This window comes from Eucyclogobius newberryi, unplaced genomic scaffold, assembly GCF_026437365.1.
Source record: "Eucyclogobius newberryi isolate DKJ021-1_F unplaced genomic scaffold, fEucNew1.0.hap1 SCAF_10, whole genome shotgun sequence".
Classification (NCBI taxonomy): Eukaryota; Metazoa; Chordata; class Actinopteri; order Gobiiformes; family Gobiidae; genus Eucyclogobius; species Eucyclogobius newberryi.
Window position 1 is genome coordinate 35310372 of NW_027315724.1, and position 24945 is coordinate 35335316.

General features: G+C 44.1%; 4 protein-coding genes across 5 annotated transcripts; 1 reads left to right on the forward strand and 3 right to left on the reverse strand.

Annotated features, from left to right (window-relative positions):
* Positions 1 to 1624: 1624 nt before the first annotated feature.
* On the reverse strand, positions 1625 to 7973 carry LOC140368782 (histone H3.3A). 2 transcript variants are annotated; one of them, XM_072455848.1, is made up of 4 exons: positions 7786 to 7973; positions 7548 to 7701; positions 7319 to 7462; positions 1625 to 1709 (listed from the first exon to the last, which is right to left on the reverse strand). In XM_072455848.1, the coding sequence occupies exons 1-3, from the start codon at positions 7911 to 7913 to the stop codon at positions 7334 to 7336; spliced, it is 411 nt and encodes a 136-aa protein (XP_072311949.1). In that variant the 5' UTR covers positions 7914 to 7973; the 3' UTR covers positions 1625 to 1709; positions 7319 to 7333. The 2 variants fall into 2 exon arrangements, with proteins under 2 accessions (XP_072311949.1, XP_072311943.1); XM_072455842.1 differs by lacking the exon at positions 1625 to 1709 and having other exon boundaries at positions 6723 to 7462.
* LOC140371736 (histone H3.3A) lies at positions 1816 to 2466 on the reverse strand. Its single transcript, XM_072458947.1, has 3 exons — positions 2284 to 2466; positions 2046 to 2199; positions 1816 to 1960 (listed from the first exon to the last, which is right to left on the reverse strand). The coding sequence occupies exons 1-3, from the start codon at positions 2409 to 2411 to the stop codon at positions 1832 to 1834; spliced, it is 411 nt and encodes a 136-aa protein (XP_072315048.1). The 5' UTR covers positions 2412 to 2466; the 3' UTR covers positions 1816 to 1831.
* Positions 7974 to 9620: 1647 nt separating the features above from the next.
* LOC140368797 (histone H3.3A) lies at positions 9621 to 11889 on the reverse strand. The gene is made up of 4 exons (XM_072455861.1): positions 11738 to 11889; positions 10698 to 10835; positions 10460 to 10613; positions 9621 to 10374 (listed from the first exon to the last, which is right to left on the reverse strand). Exons 2-4 carry the CDS (start codon positions 10823 to 10825, stop codon positions 10246 to 10248), a joined length of 411 nt encoding a protein of 136 aa, XP_072311962.1. The 5' UTR covers positions 10826 to 10835; positions 11738 to 11889; the 3' UTR covers positions 9621 to 10245.
* A 1262-nt stretch (positions 11890 to 13151) lies between these two features.
* Positions 13152 to 21672, forward strand: nop53 (NOP53 ribosome biogenesis factor). Its single transcript, XM_072455872.1, has 12 exons — positions 13152 to 13378; positions 14486 to 14562; positions 14877 to 14979; positions 15088 to 15278; positions 16651 to 16706; positions 16791 to 16886; positions 17566 to 17667; positions 17745 to 17918; positions 18704 to 18879; positions 19996 to 20062; positions 20410 to 20486; positions 21592 to 21672. The coding sequence occupies exons 1-12, from the start codon at positions 13173 to 13175 to the stop codon at positions 21650 to 21652; spliced, it is 1386 nt and encodes a 461-aa protein (XP_072311973.1). The 5' UTR covers positions 13152 to 13172; the 3' UTR covers positions 21653 to 21672.
* The last annotated feature ends 3273 nt before the right edge of the window (positions 21673 to 24945 follow it).

Below are 24945 nucleotides of genomic sequence, written 5' to 3' on the forward strand. Positions count from 1 at the left end.
GATAAAGCTGTAAATACGTTTGATCCACTGACAAATTGTGATGCTCATTACAACATGTGATGATCATGAGCCTGTTCAAAACAACAGGATTAAAGCAGCTGTTTCATGACATGTTTATCAGGCCAATAGAAGTGACAGAGAGGAAATGTGTTTCTGTGTAAAAGCTGTAATATGTGGCTTTGTACTTTTTAATCTTGGAAATCTGAGAGTGAAGAGTAGCCTACAGACAGTAGCCTACAGACAGTAGCCTGCAGACAGAAGCCTGCAGACAGAAGCCTACAGACAGTAGCCTACAAGCAGTAGCCTACAGACAGTAGCCTACAGACAGTAGCCTACAGGCAGTAGCCTACAGACAGTAGCCTACAGACAGAAGCCTGCAGACAGAAGCCTGCAGACAGTAGCCTACAGACAGTAGCCTACAGACAGAAGCCTGCAGACAGTAGCCTACAGACAGTAGCCTGCAGACAGTAGCCTGCAGACAGAAGCCTGCAGACAGTAGCCTACAGACAGTAGCCTACAGGCAGTAGCCTACAGACAGTAGCCTGCAGACAGAAGCCTGCAGACAGAAGCCTGCAGACAGTAGCCTACAGACAGTAGCCTACAGACAGTAGCCTGCAGACAGAAGCCTGCAGACAGTAGCCTACAGACAGTAGCCTGCAGACAGAAGCCTGCAGACAGTAGCCTACAGACAGTAGCCTGCAGACAGAAGCCTGCAGACAGTAGCCTACAGACAGTAGCCTACAGACAGAAGCCTGCAGACAGAAGCCTGCAGACAGTAGCCTGCAAGAAGCCTGCAGACAGTAGCCTGCAGACAGTAGCTTACAGACAGTAGCCTGCAGACAGTAGCCTACAGACAGAAGCCTGCAGACAGAAGCCTGCAGACAGTAGCCTACAGACAGAAGCCTACAGACAGAAGCCTGCAGACAGAAGCCTGCAGACAGAAGCCTGCAGATAGTAGCCTGCAGACAGTAGCCTGCAGATAGTAGCCTGCAGACAGTAGCCTGCAGACAGAAGCCTGCAGACAGAAGCCTGCAGACAGTAGCCTGCAAACAGTAGCCTGCAGACAGTAGCCTGCAGACAGAAGCCTGCAGACAGTAGCCTGCAGACAGAAGCCTGCAGACAGAAGCCTGCAGACAGTAGCCTGCAGACAGTAGCCTGCAGACAGAAGCCTGCAGACAGTAGCCTGCAGACAGTAACCTGCAGACAGTAGCCTGCAGACAGTAGCCTGCAGACAGAAGCCTGCAGACAGAAGCCTGCAGACAGTAGCCTGCAGACAGTAACCTGCAGACAGTAGCCTGCAGACAGTAGCCTGCAGACAGAAGCCTGCAGACAGAAGCCTGCAGACAGAAGCCTGCAGACAGAGGCACAGTGATCTCTGATTTAATGCAAGTTAGGTTTATCTCATAAATTGTTATCTTTACTGTGTGTAAAATATAGATTTGCAGCTGAACGAGTTAAAATGATGAACCTGAATTTGACCAGGAGTCTCTGACCATCAATGAGTGGTCAATGCAGATTCCTCTGATCTTTGACTGCCATCTAGTGGTGATAAAGCTGAAGTGCTGGTTGTGGCACACATCGAGGGTGGACTACATGGACTACACCGCACATGAGATACATGAGGTCTCTCTTCTTTACACATTGTTTTAATGACCCAAAGTTTAAACAATTGTACAATTAAGGAAAGTTAGAGCCAAGAAGACATTGTTGTTGTTGTTGTTGCTGTTGTTTTATGGCGGTTGGCATCCAAGTGTTGCATTACCGCCAGACTTTATTCTTCAGACTTCATTTTTCTCATTTCTCCCCTTATATTGGGTGGAAAAGGAAACATTTAAGCGCGCTCTCCACGAATGCGGCGGGCCAGCTGGATGTCTTTGGGCATGATGGTCACACGCTTGGCGTGGATGGCACACAGGTTGGTGTCCTCAAACAGACCCACCAGGTAAGCCTCGCTGGCCTCCTGCAGAGGAAACACATCAGTATCATACAAGTATCACAAACATGTAAAGAACTCAAAAACATGACAGATGAAGTGAAGGCCACACCTGCAGAGCCCCGATGGCGGCGCTCTGGAAGCGCAGGTCGGTCTTGAAGTCCTGGGCGATTTCTCTGACCAGACGCTGGAACGGAAGCTTCCGGATCAGCAGCTCAGTGGACTTCTGATAACGACGGATCTCACGCAGAGCCACAGTGCCAGGCCTGAGGAAGGAGGACAGTGAGGTGGAGGAAAACAGGTGATTACAGGTAAACTGTGCTCTGATTGGATGGAGTCTCAGCTCTCACCTGTAGCGATGGGGCTTCTTGACTCCTCCAGTAGAGGGCGCACTCTTGCGAGCGGCCTTTGTGGCCAGCTGCTTACGAGGAGCTTTTCCTCCAGTGGACTTACGGGCAGTCTGCTTTGTACGGGCCATGGCTACTCACCTGCAGGGACAAAACGTTAGGCAGGATTAATGTTACCAATGGTCGTTTCAGTTCCACAAAGGAAGCTGTTTTGAACAAAACAAAACACTGATAGTCTAAGTCAGAGCTTTTCTTTTTCTGGCAAGATGAAAATAGTATCCACGCCCCCGCACAGCCTCTGGGACAGTGCAGAACTGGAGTTTCAAGGAGACTTACTTCTAGTCACTGCGGGTCCACGACTGTCAATCACACACTGCTTTCTGTGCGGTGCTGACTCGTAACACTGCGTTTATTGTGGTTGTTGTGTAAGTTTTCTTCTTCTTTGGTGTTTTATGGTAGTTGGTATCCAAGTGTTACATTACCGCCACCTACTGTAGTTGTACGTCTTCTGTAGTTGTACGTCTTCTGTAGTTGTACGTCTTCTGTAGTTGTTGTTGTTGTTGTTGTTGTTGTTGTTTTATGGCGGTGTACGTCTTCTGTAGTTGTACGTCAGCAGCCAACTGGAGATGTGCCTTTATGTGTCATTGTCTTCAAAGCCCATGAGATCAAAGCAGAAAGGAATCGAATGCACACACATTCTTTTCGCATATGGCAACGGTATAGCGGGGTACGAGTCTATATTGTCGTCGCCCAATCCAGTGAAGCGCGGCTGCCACGCAGCAGCAGCAGCAACAACAACAACAACAACAACGGAAGTATCAAAGCCTAAAGAATGAAGCTGTACAGTGGAAGCACCAGACGCCAAAGAAGGAGAGAAAGATGAAGAAGAGTCAGCTCTGGAATAAAGCCGGTCGGAGTCTGAAGTATGGAGTCTTAAGAAAATAATAAAGTCTAAAGAATAAAGTCTGGCGGTAATGTAACACTTGGATACCAGCCGTACTTTTACGGACTACGACAGAGTCTGAGGACTACGAAAAGTCTGAGGAATAAAGTCTGGCGGTAATGCAACAATTGGATGCCAACCGCCATAAAACAACAACAACAACAACAACAGCCATAAAACACCAAAGAAGAAGAAGTATAGTCTCTGTCCAGGAAGGATGTGAGGGTCTCCTTCATTTAGGTTCCTGCACATGTTTGCGTGGATGGTCAAGAAATTGCTGATTCGCTTGCTAAAAATTCCCTCAGGCTGCCATCAATTGGTGTGGTGGTCGAAATAAGCAAACCTGAAATCAAGCCTATTATCAAGAGTCATGTGTATAAACTTTGGCAGGACTATTGGAACCGTGATACTGGACGGCATCGGTATGAGATACAAAGCAGGGTCGGTCCATGCAGATCCATGGGCAGGAACACGGGGGAAGAAAGAGCCTTTGTTCGCATGAGAATGGGCCACACTGGACTCAATTAGTCGCTGAGTAGGATAGGCAAACATCCGACCGGTTTGTGTAGTCACTGACAAGAGCCAGGAACTAAAAAAGGAATAAAGGAATATCTTATCTTATCTTAACTGTTGAGCATGTGCTTCTTCTTCTTTGCCGTCTTCTTCTTCTTCTTTGGTGTTTTATGGCGGTTGGTATCCAAGTGTTACATTACCGCCACCACCCACTGTAGTTGTGCGTCTCAGACTTCTGACTCTACACTACAATCTGACATGGAGGGCGGCGGCAGCAACGGAGGAGAACCCCGGGAGGAGGAGAACCCCGGGAGGAGGAGAACCCCGGGAGGAGGAGAACCCCGGGAGGAGGAGAACCCCGGGAGGAGGAGCTGCAGTGGGAGGCGGTGGTGTGGCACTGTGGATGGCGGCCGCCGTGGAGCATCAAAGAAGAAGAAGAAAATGTCTAAAGTCTAGAGTCTAGACATAGAACTACAGTGGGTGGCGGTAATGTAACTTGGAGTAATGTAACTCTTGGATACCAACCGCCATAAAACACCAAAAAAGAAGTAAAATACATACTTTGAAGACGTTCAACTACAGTGGGTGGCGGTAAATGCACTTTTTCAGTTGACTGCCAACCACCATTAAAAGCGACGACACAACAACATATTTGCGCATTTGCTTTAGGACGTCATAGGAGCCACACAGGGACCGAGGGCTAATGTTTTGGGTTTTTTAGAAACATAATTGATTGCTATTCCTACATTTCTCAGTCCCAAGTTCAAAAACAAAATGTACCAACATTTAACCTATATTAATGCTTTTCACACAGCGCCCCACCTTTTCGGAATGATCCATATAAAAAAGAGGGATAAAGCTGTAAATACGTTTGATCCACTGACAAATTGTGATGCCCATTACCTCATGTGATGATCATGAGTGTGTCATGGTCACGTCTGCTCTGGTGATGTATGGTCTGTTTTACTCACGGTGTTTCTGTCTCTGCTCTACTTCGTTTCTCCCCTTCCTTCTTGTTCTCCTCTCTGGTTACCGGCCCCTTGTCTCTCTGGTTACCGGCCCCTTGTCTCTCATCACAGGTGGGAGATCCTCCTCACCTGTGCGTGGGTTCACTGCTGTCTCTGCTTGTTAATCACTGGGTGTAATATTTAGCCGTGTGTTTTCTTAAGATTGTCTGCGTTGCCCTGTCTGCCCCAGTTATCGAGCTTCTGATATTTTGATTTGTGTTTTTGACTCTGACTTCTGATTTTTGCCGAACCCTCGTGATCCTTTTTGCTGTTATCGACCTGGGACCATCCTGAGTATTCCTTCCACCTATCCTCTGATTAAGCTGAATGTCTGTGTACTGCTGAACCTGGAACAGATTTTGACCACGCCACTCGCCTGCTCTCTGACGCCGCTGTTTGCTGGCTCTGACCACCGCTGGAAGGACCCTCTCTTGTCGTTCAAACTTTACCAATGACTTTGTACATTTCTCAGTTCTATGAAAACCTGTTACAGTCATCTCCTGTTTCCAGCTCTGTAATTGGCACCGGCCTGTTCAAAACAACAGGATTAAAGCAGCTGTTTCATGACATGTTTATCAGGCCAATAGAAGTGACAGAGAGGAAATGTGTTTCTGTGTAAAAGCTGTAATATGTGGCTTTGTACTTTTTAATCTTGGAAATCTGAGAGTGAAGAGTAGCCTACAGACAGTAGCCTACAGACAGTAGCCTACAGACAGTAGCATACAGACAGTAGCCTGCAGACAGTAGCCTAAAGACAGTAGCCTACAGACAGTAGCTTACAGACAGTAGCCTAAAGACAGTAGCCTACAGACAGTAGCTTACAGACAGTAGCCTGCAGACAGAAGCCTGCAGACAGTAGCCTACAGACAGTAGCCTGCAGACAGTAGCCTACAGACAGTAGCTTACAGACAGTAGCTTACAGACAGTAGCCTAAAGACAGTAGCCTACAGACAGTAGCTTACAGACAGTAGCCTAAAGACAGTAGCCTACAGACAGTAGCCTAAAGACAGTAGCCTACAGACAGTAGCTTACAGACAGTAGCCTAAAGACAGTAGCCTACAGACAGTAGCTTACAGACAGTAGCCTAAAGACAGTAGCCTACAGACAGTAGCCTACAGACAGTAGCCTGCAGACAGTAGCCTACAGACAGTAGCCTAAAGACAGTAGCCTACAGACAGTAGCCTAAAGACAGTAGCCTACAGGCAGTAGCCTACAGACAGTAGCCTACAGGCAGTAGCCTACAGACAGTAGCCTACAGGCAGTAGCCTACAGACAGAGGCACAGTGACCTCTAATTTAATGCAAGTTAGGTTTCATAAATTGTTATCTTTACTCTGTGTAAAATATAGACTTACAGCTGGACAATAGTTAAAATGATAGTTTATTTTTATTGTATTATTTTATCTTTATTTATTTTTCCCCTCCATCCCTTGTTGGGAAATGGGAGGTTTTGTCTATAAGTTTGTTATAAGTTTTATTGACAATGACTCTTGGATGAGAGTTGAAACGTCTACTTTTTCAAACTGAGTCCAGATGAAACAACTGAAGCTTTTTCTACTATGGAACACGCCTGGACGAATGAGGGATTACACCGACGTCTATAAGTTTGTGTTTATAAGAGTTCTTCTATTGAGAGTGTTTTTTTTAAACTTCCTATAAGTGATCTATTCTTTTCCTCTGTATCTACCTGCGTTGCAACAATGAAATTTCCCCATGTGAGGACAAAAAAGGATTATCTTATCTTAAAATGATGAACCTGAATCTAATGAGTGGTCAATGCATATTCCTCTGGTCTGTGACTGCCATCTAGTGGTGGTAAAGCTGAAGTGCTGGTTGGAGGGTGGACTATAGTTTACTAATCATTAATCATATTCAAAGTATGAATGAATCGTGTCTTTTTGAGTCCAATCCGGTGATTTTAAGAAGTATGTGTGACTCTTTTATAACAATGTATGCATTTTGAAGTGTGGGATAATAATGCAGAGTTCATTTATTTATTTCATACACAGTTGAAGAAAAACACAACGCTTGTTCACACATGGTCAAATTAAGCATAAAACGACAAAACTTAATGGGTCAACCTGAGAAAAGGTCTGACAGTAACATCTTAAAAGGAGAGGCCAATACTGAAAATAAACTATGGAAAATATTATTGAGCAAAATTAAATGGTGAAGTTTGATTTAATAAAGTGTATGAATAAAAGGCTGTAATTGATACCAAATGGAATATTGACTCATTCTGTGCACTTTTTATTGATAGTATTTTTAGTCAAACTAGAATAATGACCTTGGATACATCTTGGCCTCTGATGCAAAAGTTTGACACTGAGAGAAATCACAACATGATGCACAGAATCCAGTCCCACTGAACACAATGTGATCAATGATAGAGGTAAGTTTGAGTAGCACCAGAGACACAAAGCACCATCATCTCTGCTCCACTTCTTATCTAGTCTAAAACTCTAAAACTCCTCTAAAACATCAGGTGAACAACACACATGAGATACATGAGGTCTCTCTTCTTTACACATTGTTTTAATGACCCAAAGTTTAAACAATTAAGGAAGACTGTTGAGTGGAAGAGGAAACATTTAAGCGCGCTCTCCACGAATGCGGCGGGCCAGCTGGATGTCTTTGGGCATGATGGTCACACGCTTGGCGTGGATGGCACACAGGTTGGTGTCCTCAAACAGACCCACCAGGTAAGCCTCGCTGGCCTCCTGCAGAGGAAACACATCAGTATCATACAAGTATCACAAACATGTAAAGAACTCAAAAACATGACAGATGAAGTGAAGGCCACACCTGCAGAGCCCCGATGGCGGCGCTCTGGAAGCGCAGGTCGGTCTTGAAGTCCTGGGCGATTTCTCTGACCAGACGCTGGAACGGAAGCTTCCGGATCAGCAGCTCAGTGGACTTCTGATAACGACGGATCTCACGCAGAGCCACAGTGCCAGGCCTGAGGAAGGAGGACAGTGAGGTGGAGGAAAACAGGTGATGACAGGTAAACTGTGCTCTGATTGGATGGAGTCTCAGCTCTCACCTGTAGCGATGGGGCTTCTTGACTCCTCCAGTAGAGGGCGCACTCTTGCGAGCGGCCTTTGTGGCCAGCTGCTTACGAGGAGCTTTTCCTCCAGTGGACTTACGGGCAGTCTGCTTTGTACGGGCCATGGCTACTCACCTGCAGGGACAAAACGTTAGGCAGGATTAATGTTACCAATGGTCGTTTCAGTTCCACAAAGGAAGCTGTTTTGAACAAAACAAAAGCCCTAACCCTGAGTTACATCACAACCAGAGTCCTAGTTACAAACAGAGTTCTGGAGAAACGGAAAGTAAACATTGCGCATACAAAAATATCCAAGTTGAGTTGATCTGATTGGCTGGAAGACACTATAGACACCGTTTTAGCCAATCACCGCTCAGAGAGGTGCAGTGGGCGGGCTGTCGAACACCATTAAGCCCCGCCCACAGCTCTGACGATGGCGGCGGATGATGCGCGCTGCGGATAAGGACGCGGGGCTGAGGACGGCGTTCGCACACAAACAATTAACGTTTCACAAGAACGTGCGGCGCTTCCGGTCCAACGACCCGCCGCGCCGCCGCGCCAACACTTCAACAAACAAACAGACGCCAAAAGGAACAGTTTCGCTCCGATAACGGCCGCGTAGGACCGAAGTGAACACGCGCATTTGTTCCCCCCCGAATCGGCGTTAGCTCGCGTCCGCGCGCTCTCAGACGCGCGTCGTTTCACAACTCGCCTCGTCTTTGCCTTTTCCACACTTTAAACGCACATATTTCGATTCACGCCTTTCACCGAAACGCGCCGTTGTTTCCCGCAGACGCAAAAGTTTCCCCGGCGTCGGGGGCGGCTCACCTGGAGGAAAAGTGGGTCGAAGTGAGAGAAAGGTGGCGCTTGTCTGTGTTTTGATCCACAATGGGAAGCGGTCCAACGGGAAAATGGCGGCGCGTCAATCATGTGGTCACAAAGCAAGAGTAACGCGAAAGTAACGCGACAGTTACACGCCGCTGCGCGTTTGGTACGTTGTTGACGCTCGATTTTTTTTTTTTTTTTTTTTTTGCGTGATTTGTTGCCACGTTTTTTGTTTAGATAAAGCGACTCAATGTGGTCCAAAGTCGATTGGAAATGTCTAAAAAACAAAAGTATTAAATCTGTATCATGTCGTTTTCTGTGATGAATTATCCAAATAAACTATTTATAGAGGTTTTTTTGATGAGCTAAACGGTTTCTAAAGCGCAGCATAAACAACAATAAAGATGAGGTCAATCGAGTGTTCGCTTTGATCTTACGTTACAAAAGAATAAAGTCAGTCAAATCAAAGCAAAACAGCAACAACAAATAAGTGAAAAAATGAAAATAAAGCCGGTCGGACTCTGGAAAATGAAGTCGAAAGAATAAAGTCTGGCGGTAATGCAACACTTGGAGGCCAACCGCCATAAAACAAGAAATATAAAAATAACAGAACCACATGACTATTTGGCCATAAAAAATAAAGTTTAATAGCTAAGAACGTTTTATTTTCCAGTTTAATGTTACTTTTAAAACTATTCTAATGGTGAAATACACGGCAGAGTGTGTATGTGATGGTTTGTAATACTTATTTTAATGTGATTTATGAATGTGCAGGAAGTTTTTGTGCTTTTGGTTTTAGTTTTGAAGATAAAGACAAGCTGTCTACGGACTAATGTTGTTTCAGTCTGATATTCTGGTTGTTAAATACAAATAAAGGGTAAAGAACACTGCATGGACCCACAAGAAGTGATGGAAAGTACATGAAAGTACAATACATGAAAAGTTAGAGTCTGTAAAGCTCTTTGATGAAAACGTATAAACCCTGACTGCAAATTAAACAATCTCGCTGTCGTTTTTCACGTGTTTATTATGTCGGTATGAATTGAGTACAAATATTTAGCTCAAAAATCAGAACAAATTCAAACACTGTAGAAAAAAAAGGTCATATTAACCTGAGAGTAGAACAAAACGTAATATCACCTGGACACAGTGAGGCTGAAAGTGAAAATACCATCAACATAAATCTGCTACATATACGCCGCGGTGGATTCATGCAGTGTCATCAGAAAACAATGACTTTTTTAGACGACCAGAACCAGCTTTTTTTTCTTTTTTTTGATACACTCAACAGTAGAAATACACCTTAATTGTAAAAATCAAAATGATTGCTACTTCAACAACAATAGACAATCTAAGTGTGTGTGTTTTATCCTAATGACAACTTGAGTTGCTAAATAAATCACAAAACTAACAAAAACACCCTATAAAGCATTCTCGTGAGTTTAATTATTTTTTTTTCCTTGAGTGAACTAATTAAAATGGCAAACACAGGATATATTTAAGATAAAGGCTACGTGTAGCACCAAAGGAGACATGATCACACATTTTATATATAACCCTAAATATAAATCTAAACCAAACTAATCAGAGTGAGGGACAGAAGGAAACAACAGCAAAATAACTGAGGAACATTTAAGCGCGCTCTCCACGGATGCGGCGGGCCAGCTGGATGTCTTTGGGCATGATGGTCACACGCTTGGCGTGGATGGCACACAGGTTGGTGTCCTCAAACAGACCCACCAGGTAAGCCTCGCTGGCCTCCTGCAGAGGAAACACATCAGTATCATACAAGTATCACAAACATGTAAAGAACTCAAAAACATGACAGATGAAGTGAAGGCCACACCTGCAGAGCCCCGATGGCGGCGCTCTGGAAGCGCAGGTCGGTCTTGAAGTCCTGGGCGATTTCTCTGACCAGACGCTGGAACGGAAGCTTCCGGATCAGCAGCTCAGTGGACTTCTGATAACGACGGATCTCACGCAGAGCCACAGTGCCAGGCCTGAGGAAGGAGGACAGTGAGGTGGAGGAAAACAGGTGATGACAGGTAAACTGTGCTCTGATTGGATGGAGTCTCAGCTCTCACCTGTAGCGATGGGGCTTCTTGACTCCTCCAGTAGAGGGCGCACTCTTGCGAGCGGCCTTTGTGGCCAGCTGCTTACGAGGAGCTTTTCCTCCAGTGGACTTACGGGCAGTCTGCTTTGTACGGGCCATGGCTACTCACCTGCAGGGACAACTTATTATGCATCAAATTTGTATTTTATTTATTTGTAAAGGACAACATGTATTAATGAACATAATTAATGAAACTTTACAGAATATGTAAAGTTTCTAGGCAACACGGATGATGTCCATCTTCAGCTTCTCGGCAGGATGATGTCAACGTGAAATAAAGTAAATGCAGATTTGACACGAAAGCTTGAGCTCAGCTTATGTAATCACGTCGTGAGTGACAGCCGCGGCCTCCAGTCACCACAGAGCCCTCTCTCTCCGTGTCCAATAGCATCACGTACACAGGAGGTGGAGGCGGGATCCCGCGCGTCGAGACACCAACCGCAGCCCGACGCCCGCAGCGCCAGACCCGCCCTCTGCGGAACCTGCCCGGGTGCGCTCGCTTCTCCCACACGCCCAGCCCGCAGGCGCACACGGCTTCATATTTAATGCAGAATGAGCTATTATGAAGGAAAAGCGAGCGCGCCGCCCGGCTCCGCTGCCCCGCTCGGCTAAAGCAGCGCGCGCGCAGACGATGGCCGCTGTGGCTGAAGAATGTAAACGGGAAGGAAAAAAGTGGCAAAGCAGCGCGAGCAACTCACGACCGAAACCATCGAAGATCACGCAAACCTCTCCACCAAAGCGGGAACTGCTGCTGGATGCGGACACTAGACATGTGCGGGGAGCGTTCGGCGGCTCGCGTTTACTCCGATGACCCCGCGTAATAGGCACATTTTCGCGTCGCGTTCGAGCGTTTCTCGTGCGCGTTTCGGTCCCGCGGCTCCGGAGCGGCGCAAAGCAGCTCGTCCTGCTCTTTTGCTTTTTCACGAAAAATACTCTTTAAACACGAGCCATCCGCGAGAATACTCTTTACCATTCGGTCGAGTCAAGTTTCATCGAATTGCTGTGACTTACCTTTGGCAAATAGTAAGTCGAAAAATGTGACAAAATAACAGTTTATTCTCGAGTGTCTTAAGCGTTGTTCTCGCTTTAAAACGAAGGGAGGGGAAACGGAAAAAACGAACATAGAGCCGGAGCAACACTTCCCATGATGCATCTGGGGCCAACGCACATGCAGAAGCGAGATAACAACTTTATCCGACCACATGTGTGCAAAACGCATCACTATCACGCTTGTTTATTCACAGTTTGGCCTTTTTATTTTATCTTTGATCTATTTGACAATCTCACACGAGGCTGTGTCAAAACAAGGCAAAAATCACTAAATAATCCCCATAAAATGCTCAGTTCAAAACACACCGCAGTATCACAGAAATTGAATTATATTACTTTATACTTGCAATTTGAAATGTGAATAAACTGTAAAAAAAAAATAATAATAATGTTTGTTTTGTTGTGAACAGGGACGTGGCACGTTTATTTGCACAGCACAGTTCGTACACTGCGTGATCCAAAGTGGTTTCAAGAACAATTGAGAAATATGCATTAAAATCACAAATACAAACATAAAAACATGAATAATGACTGTAAAATGTGCTTCATAAGAGAAGACTGCAGATGCACTCTTTGGTAGAATTGGGCCTGAAGAGGAATTAAGTTAAACTGAAAATGTTTTGAAAAAAATACCGTAATTTTAATATTTCATGAAAAGAAAAATAGACTTGTGTGTGCATTTACACGCTCTCTCCAGTGTGTGGCGCCAGCGGGACACGCGGGTTCGATAAAGTGGTATAAAAGAACACTAGAGTGATGACCGCCATGTTTTGACTGTATCATTCTAGTCAAGAACTTGTTTCAGCTTCAGTTTGAGGATGTTTCAAATTATGACAACGGCTCGTGATTGCTCTGCCTGGAATTTTGCACAGTATGAAATGAAACGTCTAACACTGTATAATAATAATAATGATAATAATAATGATAATAATAATGATGATGATGATTTGTTGACGTCACCTGCTTGTCTCCATGGAGTTTCAGTCAGTTTTACACACTTATCAGCCTGGAAAGTTTACATAGGAACACTTTAGATAATTAGACTTTTTTCGCACTTTATTTGAAGTCCGTGCTCTACCAGCGAATAAATAAACACAACACAATCTAGTTTTGTAATATGCGAGGTAAACAATGTGTCCATATGTCAACTCATATTTACAAAAAAGCGTAGTTTAATTTACATAACAGTGCCTTGCCGCTGTCTCAGGGTGAAGTTTAATCTAAATCCAAACTGTACAAACACTTCTCTGACCATCTTTTACACCATTTTTAAGACTGTTGATGTTTTACAGTTACAAGATGGCCACCGCACATTCTCCGCCCCTCTAGCGCTATATATCATAATAGTGCCGTGCTTTACTTCCATGACGTCACGTGTTTTCTCTTCCTTTCCAACATGGCGCCGCCCGCAAAGCCCAGACGCGTGGCCGCTTCACAACCGGGTTTTATGACTTTGAAATCATCGACAAACGCCACAGACTTGTACAGCAGCAAGAGGAAACGCGTGAACAAGAACAAGAAGAAGAACTGGAACAAACACAGCGACGTGAACGACGTAGAGGAGTTTCTGGAAGACATCCGGCTCCAGGAGAGGACCACCGGGTGAGCGAGGAAGGGTCGGGACGTTTCGCGTGGACATGAAAACCACGTCAAATCGGATTGAATTTGCCCTAAAATTGGGCCAGTGAACTTCGGTTTTATTACGAAGTCAACCCACGTGATCGTGTTTAATCGAGCTCCAGTTTGATCGACTGCAACGAGCCTGAAACAGAGCAGTGTCTTTTGTGAGAAACGGCCTTGGCATCTTTAGTTAGAAACGATCCATTCCCCGCGTGGCTGCAACGATTAATCGGAATTATCGTGATTAGTAGTGACGTCACGATAACATCACGGTTTAACGATTATCCAGGATTATTGAGACTAAACGACAGTGGAATGTTTCATTTGCTTTGATTCTAGTGCTCTGACACGTCACTGTTCCTCAAGTTTGTGACAGGGACATTTTGAAAGACGAATGCAAGTTTAATTGGACAAAAAACAGCCAGATAAAACAGGTTATTTACTGTAAGGTCTGTTTTTTGGACTCAAGATTGAACTAGAAATACTTCAATTTGCTTCTAAAATTGTCACGATTATAATTTTTTTGGTTCTTGTGAATATATTGAGCGATTAACCAGATAATCTTGACACCCCTTTTGACTATTCGACTATTAAAATAATAGCATTTTTATCATTGTTATCATTATCTGGGCTGTACAGACTCTAAAACAGATGCCAAATGACAATTGATCACAAAGACAGCAGCATTGTAAGATCAAATAGTTTCATTTGTGTACATTTTCTCCAGACGTCTTCAGACTTCACGTTAATTTGGCTTAATAGCTGTTTAAAACTCTATGTACAAGTAAAATAAGCGCTGACTTGGCGAATACTACTTTGTCGTAGCTTATTTTAACTCTCTCACCTCACAACCCAAAGGTTTCGGGTTCGAGTCCCGTGATGATCCCATCCTTGCGCTCCCAGTATTTCCATGTCGGGAATGTGAAGATCTACCAGAGGAGCTCAGGAGGCTGTTGTGTGAACAGCGTCCTGGGATCTGAGGACACGCATATATTACTATCATAAATTAGCTTTGCGTTGTGGGGAAAAGTGTTTTTTGCTTAAATAAACTTCATTTTAAGGATTGTATCTGATGTTTCTTTGCCCCAGAGGCCTGCTCGCCGACAAGCCCGATGACACTCTGTTCTTTGTGGATCTCGGACAACCAAAGAAACCTGAAGAGAAAGGTAATAGTGAGATTGCTACTGCACTTGGCACATTATCAAAACGTAGGTCTAATGTTGTTTTGAAGGTTATGCATGACGAGAGTATTGAGTATGTTGTTTATAATAAAAAAAACATCTGCAAAACTAGCCGATTAAACATTAAAACAACCTAATCAAATACATTTTCTTACACATTTCTTTCAAGTTGACATAATCTTGTGTGAACATTGTCATCGGGAGTCTTCACGTTTGTCCCGTTTTGTACTGTATGTTGTTCAGTCCTCTGTGATTTATCTCCCAGCTACAGTCTGATGTTCACGTTTGTTTTATTGAAGCCCCAGAGCCGGAGGAGGGAAAGAAAAGAAGGGGCAAATCTTCACGTCCGCTGAGAATAGACCTCATCCTGCAGCGCGACTCGCTCGTCCCGGCGCCAAAAGAGTCAGTGGATTTTTAAACGCATCGCACCAGCTTCTTTTTTGTAGTTCGTCGCGCTCGCGGTACAAAATGTAAGTGTCCTGTTGACCGTTGAGTGTTTGTCTGTGCCAGTGTCTTGGCCTATCAGCAGCCCAACGCCAAGAAGCTCCGGCGCAGCGAGCACTTGGCGGCCAACGGCGCGGCTCCCCGGAGACAGAAGATGCTCCTGAACCGACGACGCGTCCCGAGAACGACCACGAAGGCGGTGACGGAGGCCAACAACAACCCCAACCGAGACTACTACGACATATGGGGCCAAGGGAGTACGTGTACAGCCCGTTTGCACCGTTTCAACCCCTTTATACGCTACGTTTGATGGACTTTTAACCATTCGAAAGATGTGATATTTACTTTCGAGCGGATACACGGCGATACGCGCGATAATCGGTGCATAACACGTGATAGTCTGCATTATATCACCAGTTTTTACATTTTAACAACAGGTATTTCTTTGTTAAACCGTTACCTTTGCACACTCGATATGAAATGCAGCCGTTTTATTGAGTGGGCAGTGAATATGTCAACTGTGTCGCATGAAGCGGCAAAACTGTAGCAGAAAACAACTAAAAATGTACCGAAAGTGCTCGCGACGTATCGACACAGCGGCCCGCAACATCCATACTGTAAAGATTATCGACTAACGGAATAATCTTGACATCCCTTGTGACTAGTCGACTATTAAAATAACCGTAACAGTATTTTGGTAATCGTTATCTGCGCCGTACAGACTCTAAAACAGATGCCAAACGACGATTTATCACAAAGACGGCAGCGCTAAAAGATCAAAATGTAATCAAATGGATTTAATAGTCTTCAGTCTGCACATGTTAAACCTTTTAATTGGTTTAATACCCGTTTAAAAACTCTTATGTTCAAGTGAAATAATCGCTGACGAGTTGCAGTTCTAAAGTTTACATGATGTTTACTTTGTTGTCGCTTACTATACTTTATTTATACTTTATACTTTATTTTAATGCACTTGATAAATGCCTAAATACAGATACTCAACAGTTTTGCCATCTCAATGCCTTGTCCCCATTACACGGCTGATGGGGGCAGGGCAGCACGGTGGCAGAGGGGGTTGCTCTGTCGCCCCACAACCCACAGGTTACGGGTTCGAGTCCCGTGATGATCCCATCCTTGCGCTCCCAGTATTTCCATGTCGGGAATGTGAAGATCTACTAGAGGAGCTCAGGAGGCTGTTGTGTGAACAGCGTCCTGGGATCTGAGGACACATACCATATAAGTGTTGTTTTTTTTAATAATATGGTTTTATAGCGTCGTCATCGCAGCCTTTCACTTTCACACTCCTCCGGGCCGTTTCCGTGGATGTATTGATAATGATGAATGTGTAAAAAGATGATTCTAAAGAGGGCTAAAGTCCAGGATATTGACGCACTTTCTGAGGAGAGTCATAGTTTTAAAAATGGCATCAAAGCCCCGCGAGTTCTTTTCCAAATCGGTCGACGCGGAGCTATTTGTACGTTCTGAGCGATCTCGGGAAGAACAAAGGATCCTAAAGTAGCGCTGACGTTTGTCTCTAGCTCTTTAATCTATTTGCTTTTTCCTGTCTCTTTTTCTTTTTTTTGCCGACTGTCACTGTTTTAACGCTCTGTTTTAATGATTTGAATCCAGCTAAAGACACTGCAGATCCCTGGTACCTGCAACAAACTAAGAAGAAACGCGTAAAGGTGAGGCGTTTCTTGGTACTTTTTAGCCTTGCGTAACTTATGTACGTCGTCTTTGTTTCGTTATCGATGCTTTTACGTCGCTAGCGTCCGGAGAAGTTGAACGCGAAGCCCTCGGAGCTTCCCGCGGTGGAGGTCATCGCTCCCGGAGGATCTTACAACCCGGACTTCTTTGCACATCAGGTCAGTCTTAAAGCTTTTCTGTGCAGAGTTCCGCGGTTAACGGCGTCATTCAGGGACAGAGCTGAAGTCCAGTATTTGTCCTTCGTTGACTTGTCTTCTTGAGTGCGTACATTAGGCCTGAGTATTACAGAGTACGTCACGATACAATCCCAATACAGGGTCCACGATACAATACAAATCACGATACTCGGAACTTGATACGATACATGTGCTGATTCATGGATTGTCCTGAAAACTGGTGTTAAAAGTGGACTAAAATTATGTTCTGATTAAGTAGAATAGCAAAATGCATTAGAATTTCATGTTCACAATGTCTTTAATATCGGAATACAACTGTCCTATGATGAAGTCACATGTTCAGCTCCTCAGATGAAGCAGACTGTAGGGTCAGAAGTGTTTCTAATGGCTTTACGTTGTTTCAAAGTATCACGATACACGTATTGCCAAGAAGTCCGTCACAATATATCGATATATTGAGCACACGCTACCGACGTCAAGATTACGAGGTCAATAGATTGTTCAGGTCACGGTGTAAAGCGTAAGAAGTGAGAAACTGTAATCCTGACAATTCTGGGAGCAAAGTAAGTATAAAATGTAAACAGTGTCGATTATGAATGTAAAAATGTGTTTGTGTTGTGTCTGATCAGTGCTTGTTTCATTTTTTTTTGTCTAAATCCAGTCATTACTACAAGAAGCACATGAAATTGAAGTGGTGAAAGAGAAGGAAGAGCTGAAAATCCAACGACAACTGGCGTACGATAAAAGCGACGCCGCTACAGAGGTTTGGAGCCACCTTCTGCAGATATCGAATCTTCAGTGTGGCCATTGTAGTGGTTTGACTTTGCTTCTTGTCTTTAGGAGACGGTGTTTCTGGAGCAGGTGCAGGGCCTTGTCGAGGACGAGGAGGACGATGACGATTTGGCCTCAGACTTGGACGATGAGGAAGAGGAGGACGCGGCGGTCGGAGCCATCGTGGTCGCACAGAAGAAAACCGAGAGGCAGAGGAAAAGAGAGAGGGCGGAGAAAGTCAAGGTACAGATTCATCTTTGCGCTTCAAAATAAAACCAGATATTCCATGATATTTACTCAGTGTGGAAGGGATGTTCATAATTAGACTTTGAATGAATCATCTTGACTCTTCACTTCGAATGATGTGCCATTAAAAGGTCAAACATAAAACGTCCTGTCTTTTTAAAATGTATTTGTGAAACTTTTATGACGTCACTGCAGTTGCACTTGGGTTACATTTTATTTTTTGTACACGATTAACTTTGGTCAACTGTGTTATGGAAAGTGTCAGTACAGTTTTATTCCGTTTGGGCTGAAACTAATAAGTCAGTGATACTGTTACTCCATGATACTATACTAATTGTACATTGAAACTTTAAATATGCACTTTTAACCAAATAAAGGTTGAAATATGGAAGGCTTCTAGATAAAAATATGAAATGACCTATAGTTTTTGACTTTTTGATTTAATAATGCTGCTGTTTTCGTTTGTAAAGTTTGTTTCCATGTGTTTTAGAGTCTGTATAGCCCAGATAACGATGACAAATCAAAATACATCTATGATTCACGTCATGATTATTCGATTAATCGTTACAGCCCTAGTCCCCAGTCCAAAGTTCAGGTTCATAAGGATTTCAGTTTAATCAGTAAGACCGGTTTGTTCAGACAGGGTACTACACATGTTTTAAAAATGTACAGTTCACCCTTTTCGCAGTAAAAAATCCAACTAAAATGAAACGTGGCAGCGGTTTCCCTCGTTTGGTTTTGTGGAGGTTCATCGTCATCGTCCCTCTTTCCTCTCTTTACAGGAGCAGCGGCGGATGACGCTCAAACAGAACATGGAGAAGCGGCAGCAGCTCTTCCAGCTCCGCACCATCAAAACCACAATCAAAAAGCAAGACGACAGAACAAAGGACAAACAGATACAACGCAAAGCTAAACAAGAGGCCCAGAAAGCACAACCCAGACGCCTCGGACGACTCAAGTAAGCGCTCGTGCCATCTGCCGCTGCAAAGGGCGCGACCTCTGCAGTCAGTACTTCTCTTTTTAATACAACAGACTCCACTGCTTACTTTAAAACGTCTCGGGTGTCGCCTTCTAGCCACGCTTCAGTCTTGTTCTTAGTCTCAGTTACATATGCGGCAGTGAATGAAGAAAGTAGGACTTTGGAAAGGAGATTTGAGTGTCTAATTGGGAAAAAAAACGCACACAATTTACTTCAGTTCATTTAAGTTTTCACAAAAATCATGTATTTCATTTGAACATTAGGATCGTATTCAGACTCGTCCAATCGGTTCCAAGCCAAATTTGATACATTATCCGTTTACCTTTTGTGGATCGACCAATGGCAAATGGTGAAAAGCAGCATTAAACAGAACTAAGTCATATTTCACCTTATTGAACGTCTTTGTAAGTCTGTTAAATATGTGATTTTCGGGACGTTTGAATTGTCTCTGGGCGGAAAAAAACAGCCCTGTTATAACCTGGCTCTTTTTTTAATATACAGTGAACCCTCGTTTATCGCGGGGGTCACGTTCCAAAAAGAACCAGCGATAGGCGAAATCCGCAAAGTAGAAACATTTATTTTTTACAGTTATTATACAATGAAATACTCCATAAAACATTGAAGCTCACGCGCCGCTCTCACCGGCCTCGCAAACTTTAATTTGGCAAGCGGTTTTACGTACGTGTACATATTAATCCATAGCGTTATTGACACACAGGTAGAGAAGACGCGGAGAGACTGTTTAGCCAATCAGAATGCAGAACACAATGCATGATGCAAATCCGCGAAGCAGCGAGACCGTGAAAAGTGAACCGCGTTATAGCGAGGGAACACTGTATATTTGGGAACGTGAAATGTTTTTGTTTGTGATAATACCGACTTATTATGATTAAAAGAAAAAGAAAAATTATAGCTTTTGCGTCTTTTTCCTGACAATGTATTTTCACAAGGGACCTGCAGGAGAGCTCTATTGCCAGAGTTACTTAGTTCTGCTTGAAGACTTTTGAGCATTGAGTTTTACATCAGTAGCTCGTTTTTTGTTTTGTTTTTGTGTTGCTTTTCTGTAAAGTATCCTCCTTCTTCCCCCCTCCGCAGGTTTCAGCCGCAGGACTTGGAGCTCCAGCTGAGTGACGAGCTGGCCGGTTCCCTCCGACGGCTCAAGGTGCGTTTCAAAGTCTAATAAAAACAATTCTCATTTCATCTGACCTCCGAGGAGCGAGAGCGCTGTCCATCTGTAACGACTTTGGGTTCGTTTGTTTAATCTTCCGCCGTCTGCATTGTCTTATTCTAAGCTTCATCCCTCTAATACTTCTGCGACCCACTTTCCCCGAAAGAATCATCATAGTTGTACTTTATCTAATTGCCCGTGGAAAATTCTCCTTCTTAAAGCGCTTATCTTCTGCAATTCTGTCTAATACCTAAACCAGTCTTTGTTATAAGAATAGGATTTTGTCATTTGTGCTTTGAGTGACATGGCTTCGTCTGAATTGTAATGGCACTTTTTTGCAGCCAGAGGGCAGCGTGCTCAAGGACCGCTTCAAGAGTCTGCAGAAGAGGAACCTGATTGAACCAAGAGAGAGAGCCAAGTAAGGACCCCAGTCACTATTATGCAACTGTCATGGTTGAAAGAAACGACACAGATCAGGCGCAGCGTTAGCGACAGGTGAAGGAAACGACACAGATCAGGCGCAGCGTTAGCGACAGGTGAAGGAAACGACACAGATCAGGCGCAGCGTTAGCGACAGGTGAAGGAAACGACACAGATCAGGCGCAGCGTTAGCGACAGGTGAAGGAAACGACACCGATTAGGCGCAGCGTTAGCGACAGGTGAAGGAAACGACACCGATTAGGCGCAGCGTTAGCGACAGGTGAAGGAAACGACACAGATCAGGCGCAGCGTTAGCGACAGGTGAAGGAAACGACACAGATCAGGCGCAGCGTTAGCGACAGGTGAAGGAAACGACACAGATCAGGCGCAGCGTTAGCGACAGGTGAAGGAAACGACACAGATCAGGCGCAGCGTTAGCGACAGGTGAAGGAAACGACACCGATTAGGCGCAGCGTTAGCGACAGGTGAAGGAAACGACACCGATTAGGCGCAGCGTTAGCGACAGGTGAAGGAAACGACACAGATCAGGCGCAGCGTTAGCGACAGGTGAAGGAAACGACACAGATCAGGCGCAGCGTTAGCGACAGGTGAAGGAAACGACACAGATCAGGCAGCGAGTGTTCATCTCGTCCTGAGAGTTCTACCATTGTTCTTTACACTAAAATGCCGCAGATTAAGATGGTAAAACTCTCCGATGCAGAGCCAGGGCCAGAGTTGGACATTTTAGTAGCGCGACATTATTTAGATACTACGGCATCGACGCAATACTTTAAGTTCTTTTATTTTATGTTTATACCAATTTTAATACCACAATGAAAACACAATTTATGTTCGTCTTGTCATTTTGCCCTGTTTGTGATTTATTTGTTATTTAATTAAAACCATTCCCCCCCAGTTCCTATATTGGTTTTTATACAATTATGATTTGATCTTTGACACTTTAGCAATAGATTCACGATCGGCTTCAAACGGCCTCATTCCCGAACGACACACTCGTGCTGGAGAAAGTCTCGGACACATTGATGGACGATCTAACGTTCTGACCAGTGTTGCTTTTCTAATCCCACTTGTCTTGTTTGTAGGTTCAAGAGGAGGCTTAAGGTCAAGTATGTGGAAAAGAGAGCTTTTAGAGAAATCAGCTAATCCTCCGCCTCGGACCACAGGCCATGGACCACTCGTAATGGAACACGACGGAGCTGTGTATATACCGTTTGTACTGACGACCGTTCGACCCGTCTGAAACCACAAGTGTCCTCGATTTACAAAACAAAGCGTTGGGTGTGATGAATGATTAAACATTGTGAGTTAAACCTTTTGTTTTGTGGCTTTCTGCGCCTCACTGTCCTCCTCTCTCGGCACGCTCACCCTTTTGTTTTAGATTCAAACGGCACGGATTAGATTGAGGGTCAGTCATTGTACTTTTACTCGTCTGGTTCCGAACTAGGGTGACCAGACGTCCCCTTGTATGGAGCCCTGGGTCCCGTGTCCCAGCAAGATGTATCCAGAACCATTGATTTGTCCTAGTTTTAGTCATGACATGTCCCCGTTTGGGCCACTGTGAGACCTGCTGACGGTAAAGAAGGGAATGTATCCTTATCTTATCTTGTTTCTTTGGCCAAACTGGAACAAATCTGCCGTTAGAATAACCAAAACACAAAAGATGTTCGCATTTCCACTGATAAGTCTCTGGGATTGTTTACTGACACAAGTGAGTCGTGAAAGAGATGATCCAAGTGCATCAAAATGGACTTAATGACCTGCGTTTTTCACTTCCCACCCGCGTGTGTCCCAGTTTTTAAATTAAAAAATAAATCTGCTCATTCCATTTCAAACCCTTTTGAACTAAATAGTTAAAATGCAGTTAAGATAAATATATTTTGATTTTTTTCTAAAGTATACAAACAAGTTATACCAGAATAGCAAATGTTTTTATGTTTATAATTTCACGTTCTTTATAAAATGAGCAGCAAAAACTAATCTAATGTCACATTTGTTTTTATTTGATGAATAAAAATATATGAGAGCAAAAAAGTTGTTTCTTTGTGTAAATTACGCATAAACCCTGACCTTTAACCCCTTCTCTACCAATACCTGCGCGATTGGTGTAAAACTATACTTCATAATTACAACAGGTATAAATACAAAATCAGAACATCATAAAATCTCGCGTGACTCTAACTCCTGACTCGGTCCAGTTCAGTTCTTTGTTGCTCCCCCACAATAGTTCCGGTTCTTATGAGTCCTGTAAGTCGAGTACAACTGAACAGACTCGACCTCCATCACTGTTGTTCACGCAGAACAAACACTCACAGATGGACGAGGGGAAGTTGGCGTGTGATTCAAACCCATAATTGCCTCTGGTTCCCCGGTGTGAGCAGCGGCGCTCTCGTCCTGGGGTACGTTAATCGGAGCTAATCTTTTACCTTTACACCATCTCGACCGCTCATCTCGCTCTCTACGCAGCGTGTTCCTGCTAAATCATCTCTCATAACGCCAGGGAATGACCAGGTCAAGTTTGGGGGGAGAAATGGGCCAAAACTAACACTTCATCCATGTGCAAATAACGGCCCGCGTACGAAAGCAGGCGACGCCCGTGGAATTCAGGGAGTCTAAATCTAGGCTGTTATTGGAAATATAATCATCTTTGGAGGCGAAAAGATGAAAGAATAAGAAGTACCACTGTAAATATTCAGTTCATGATCAGCTTTAGTCATTTTAGAGTTTAAATGGCAATGATTCAAAGTCTGTTTATGTTCTGGAGATTAATATTGGCGGCTATTTCTATTTTCTTTTAAAAGACAAAAACACAATTGAACTGAACATTGTGATTGATCAAATTATGTAATATATCCCAGCCTGGACAAAACTAAATACATTTATTGCAGTAAATACAATTTATACTAATAGTTTTTGTATTATATGGATGGTGAATGTGATGGCCGGGAAGTGTTGACCATTAACGATCTTTGTTGATGAAGAAAAGACTGATTTTACTGATAAAGAACACGAATAAAAAGTAAAAGTTGTTCATTTAAGTTGATGAATCAATAAGAAAGCAGAACTGGCTCACTTTGGCTTGTAACAATTAAATCCAAAACTCTCAATAACTAATAATGTGGCTCATCCCAGGTTGGTCCTGGTTTGACCTCAGTTTAGTCCTGACGTAGACTTGTTTTGGGCCGTGTTTAGTCCTGTTCTAGTCCAGGTTTAGATCCAGTTTAGTCCCAGTGTTGATATGGTGTGTGGGTTCAATAGGACTACATTATTCCTGTAGTAGGGCTGTTAAGATTATTGGGTTAATCGAGAATCATGATTATTTAGGTCACAATATAACTATCTCAGGCTCTCTTCTCAGTCTTTCCTCAGAAAAGTAAACTTAAAGGTGCCATAACATGCTTTTTTTCACGTTTCGTAGTCTATCCTAAGTGTATAATTGATAATAAGGGTTGTGCAACACCCTTAAAGGTGGAATGGACGATTTTTTTCAGCAAATTTTGTATCATATTTCCTCGTGGCGTGGATAAATCATTAGTCCTGCCACGTATCAATCATAAAACGCACCTACCGCTCACCTGCAGCCACGTGCGGTTCGTGCCCACGTTTCCGCGTGCCTAAGCGCATGGATCTATCATAATATAGTTCCCTCAGTGTACGGGGCAAAATGAAGACGGAGAAAGACAGTACGAGCTGACGCAGAAGTGGACAGAAATCTGCGGGAGACGAGAGATGCGATGCGATCCGTTGCGCTGATAAACAAACGCACGTGTGTGTTGTATCAGTCCACACGGGGGAGTGGCATGTGCACTTCCACCTGCGTTCTCAAATCGCCAAAAAATCGTCCATTGCGCCTTTAACATAATAGGAGGCGGCAGGTGGGAGGGGTGAGGAGAGGGGGGAGGGGGGATGATGACGCGTGCTTGCCCTTATGACGCGGTCTTGCCCCACCGCCCGTCAGTTTGGAGATTCGAGGAAAGGAGATAGTCTGTACTATAGCTAAAAACTGCGGGAATCAATCAAACACTCTGGGTACATATATGAAGCACAAATAGCAATGTAAGAAGGTTAAAAGCTCTGAAAAGTCGATTTTGCATGTTATGGGACCTTTAAGGTTGAATGGACGATTGTTTGGCCCAAATCTGAGTCTCATTTCCTCGTGGCATGGACGGCCGATTAGTCCTGCCACGTATCAATCATTGAACTCACCAATCGCTCAGCTGCCGCCTCGTTCTGGCTCGTCCCCATGAGAGCAGCACGTTTCCCTGTGTCCAAGCGCATGGATCTATCATAATATAGTTCCCTCAGTGTACGGGACAAAATTAAGACAGCGAAAGACAACGGGACAAGAGATGAGATGCTAATAAATAAACGCACGTGTAGCAACAAGGCCTTCCTCTGCTTCCGCGCGGGGGGGCGTGGCATGTGCGGGGGGCGTGGCA

Coding starts and splice junctions, on each gene's coding strand:
- nop53 (XM_072455872.1), top strand. CDS start 13,173: ATGGCGCCGCCCGCAAAGCCCAGACGCGTGGCCGCTTCACAACCGGGT. Junction 18,880..19,995: donor AGACGCCTCGGACGACTCAA/GTAAGCGCTCGT, acceptor CCCCCTCCGCAG/GTTTCAGCCGCAGGACTTGG. Junction 20,063..20,409: donor GTTCCCTCCGACGGCTCAAG/GTGCGTTTCAAA, acceptor ACTTTTTTGCAG/CCAGAGGGCAGCGTGCTCAA.
- LOC140368782 (XM_072455848.1), bottom strand. CDS start 7,913: ATGGCCCGTACAAAGCAGACTGCCCGTAAGTCCACTGGAGGAAAAGCT. Junction 7,702..7,785: donor AAGAAGCCCCATCGCTACAG/GTGAGAGCTGAG, acceptor CTCCTTCCTCAG/GCCTGGCACTGTGGCTCTGC. Junction 7,463..7,547: donor CCGCCATCGGGGCTCTGCAG/GTGTGGCCTTCA, acceptor TTTCCTCTGCAG/GAGGCCAGCGAGGCTTACCT.
- LOC140368797 (XM_072455861.1), bottom strand. CDS start 10,825: ATGGCCCGTACAAAGCAGACTGCCCGTAAGTCCACTGGAGGAAAAGCT. Junction 10,614..10,697: donor AAGAAGCCCCATCGCTACAG/GTGAGAGCTGAG, acceptor CTCCTTCCTCAG/GCCTGGCACTGTGGCTCTGC. Junction 10,375..10,459: donor CCGCCATCGGGGCTCTGCAG/GTGTGGCCTTCA, acceptor TTTCCTCTGCAG/GAGGCCAGCGAGGCTTACCT.
- LOC140371736 (XM_072458947.1), bottom strand. CDS start 2,411: ATGGCCCGTACAAAGCAGACTGCCCGTAAGTCCACTGGAGGAAAAGCT. Junction 2,200..2,283: donor AAGAAGCCCCATCGCTACAG/GTGAGAGCTGAG, acceptor CTCCTTCCTCAG/GCCTGGCACTGTGGCTCTGC. Junction 1,961..2,045: donor CCGCCATCGGGGCTCTGCAG/GTGTGGCCTTCA, acceptor TTTCCTCTGCAG/GAGGCCAGCGAGGCTTACCT.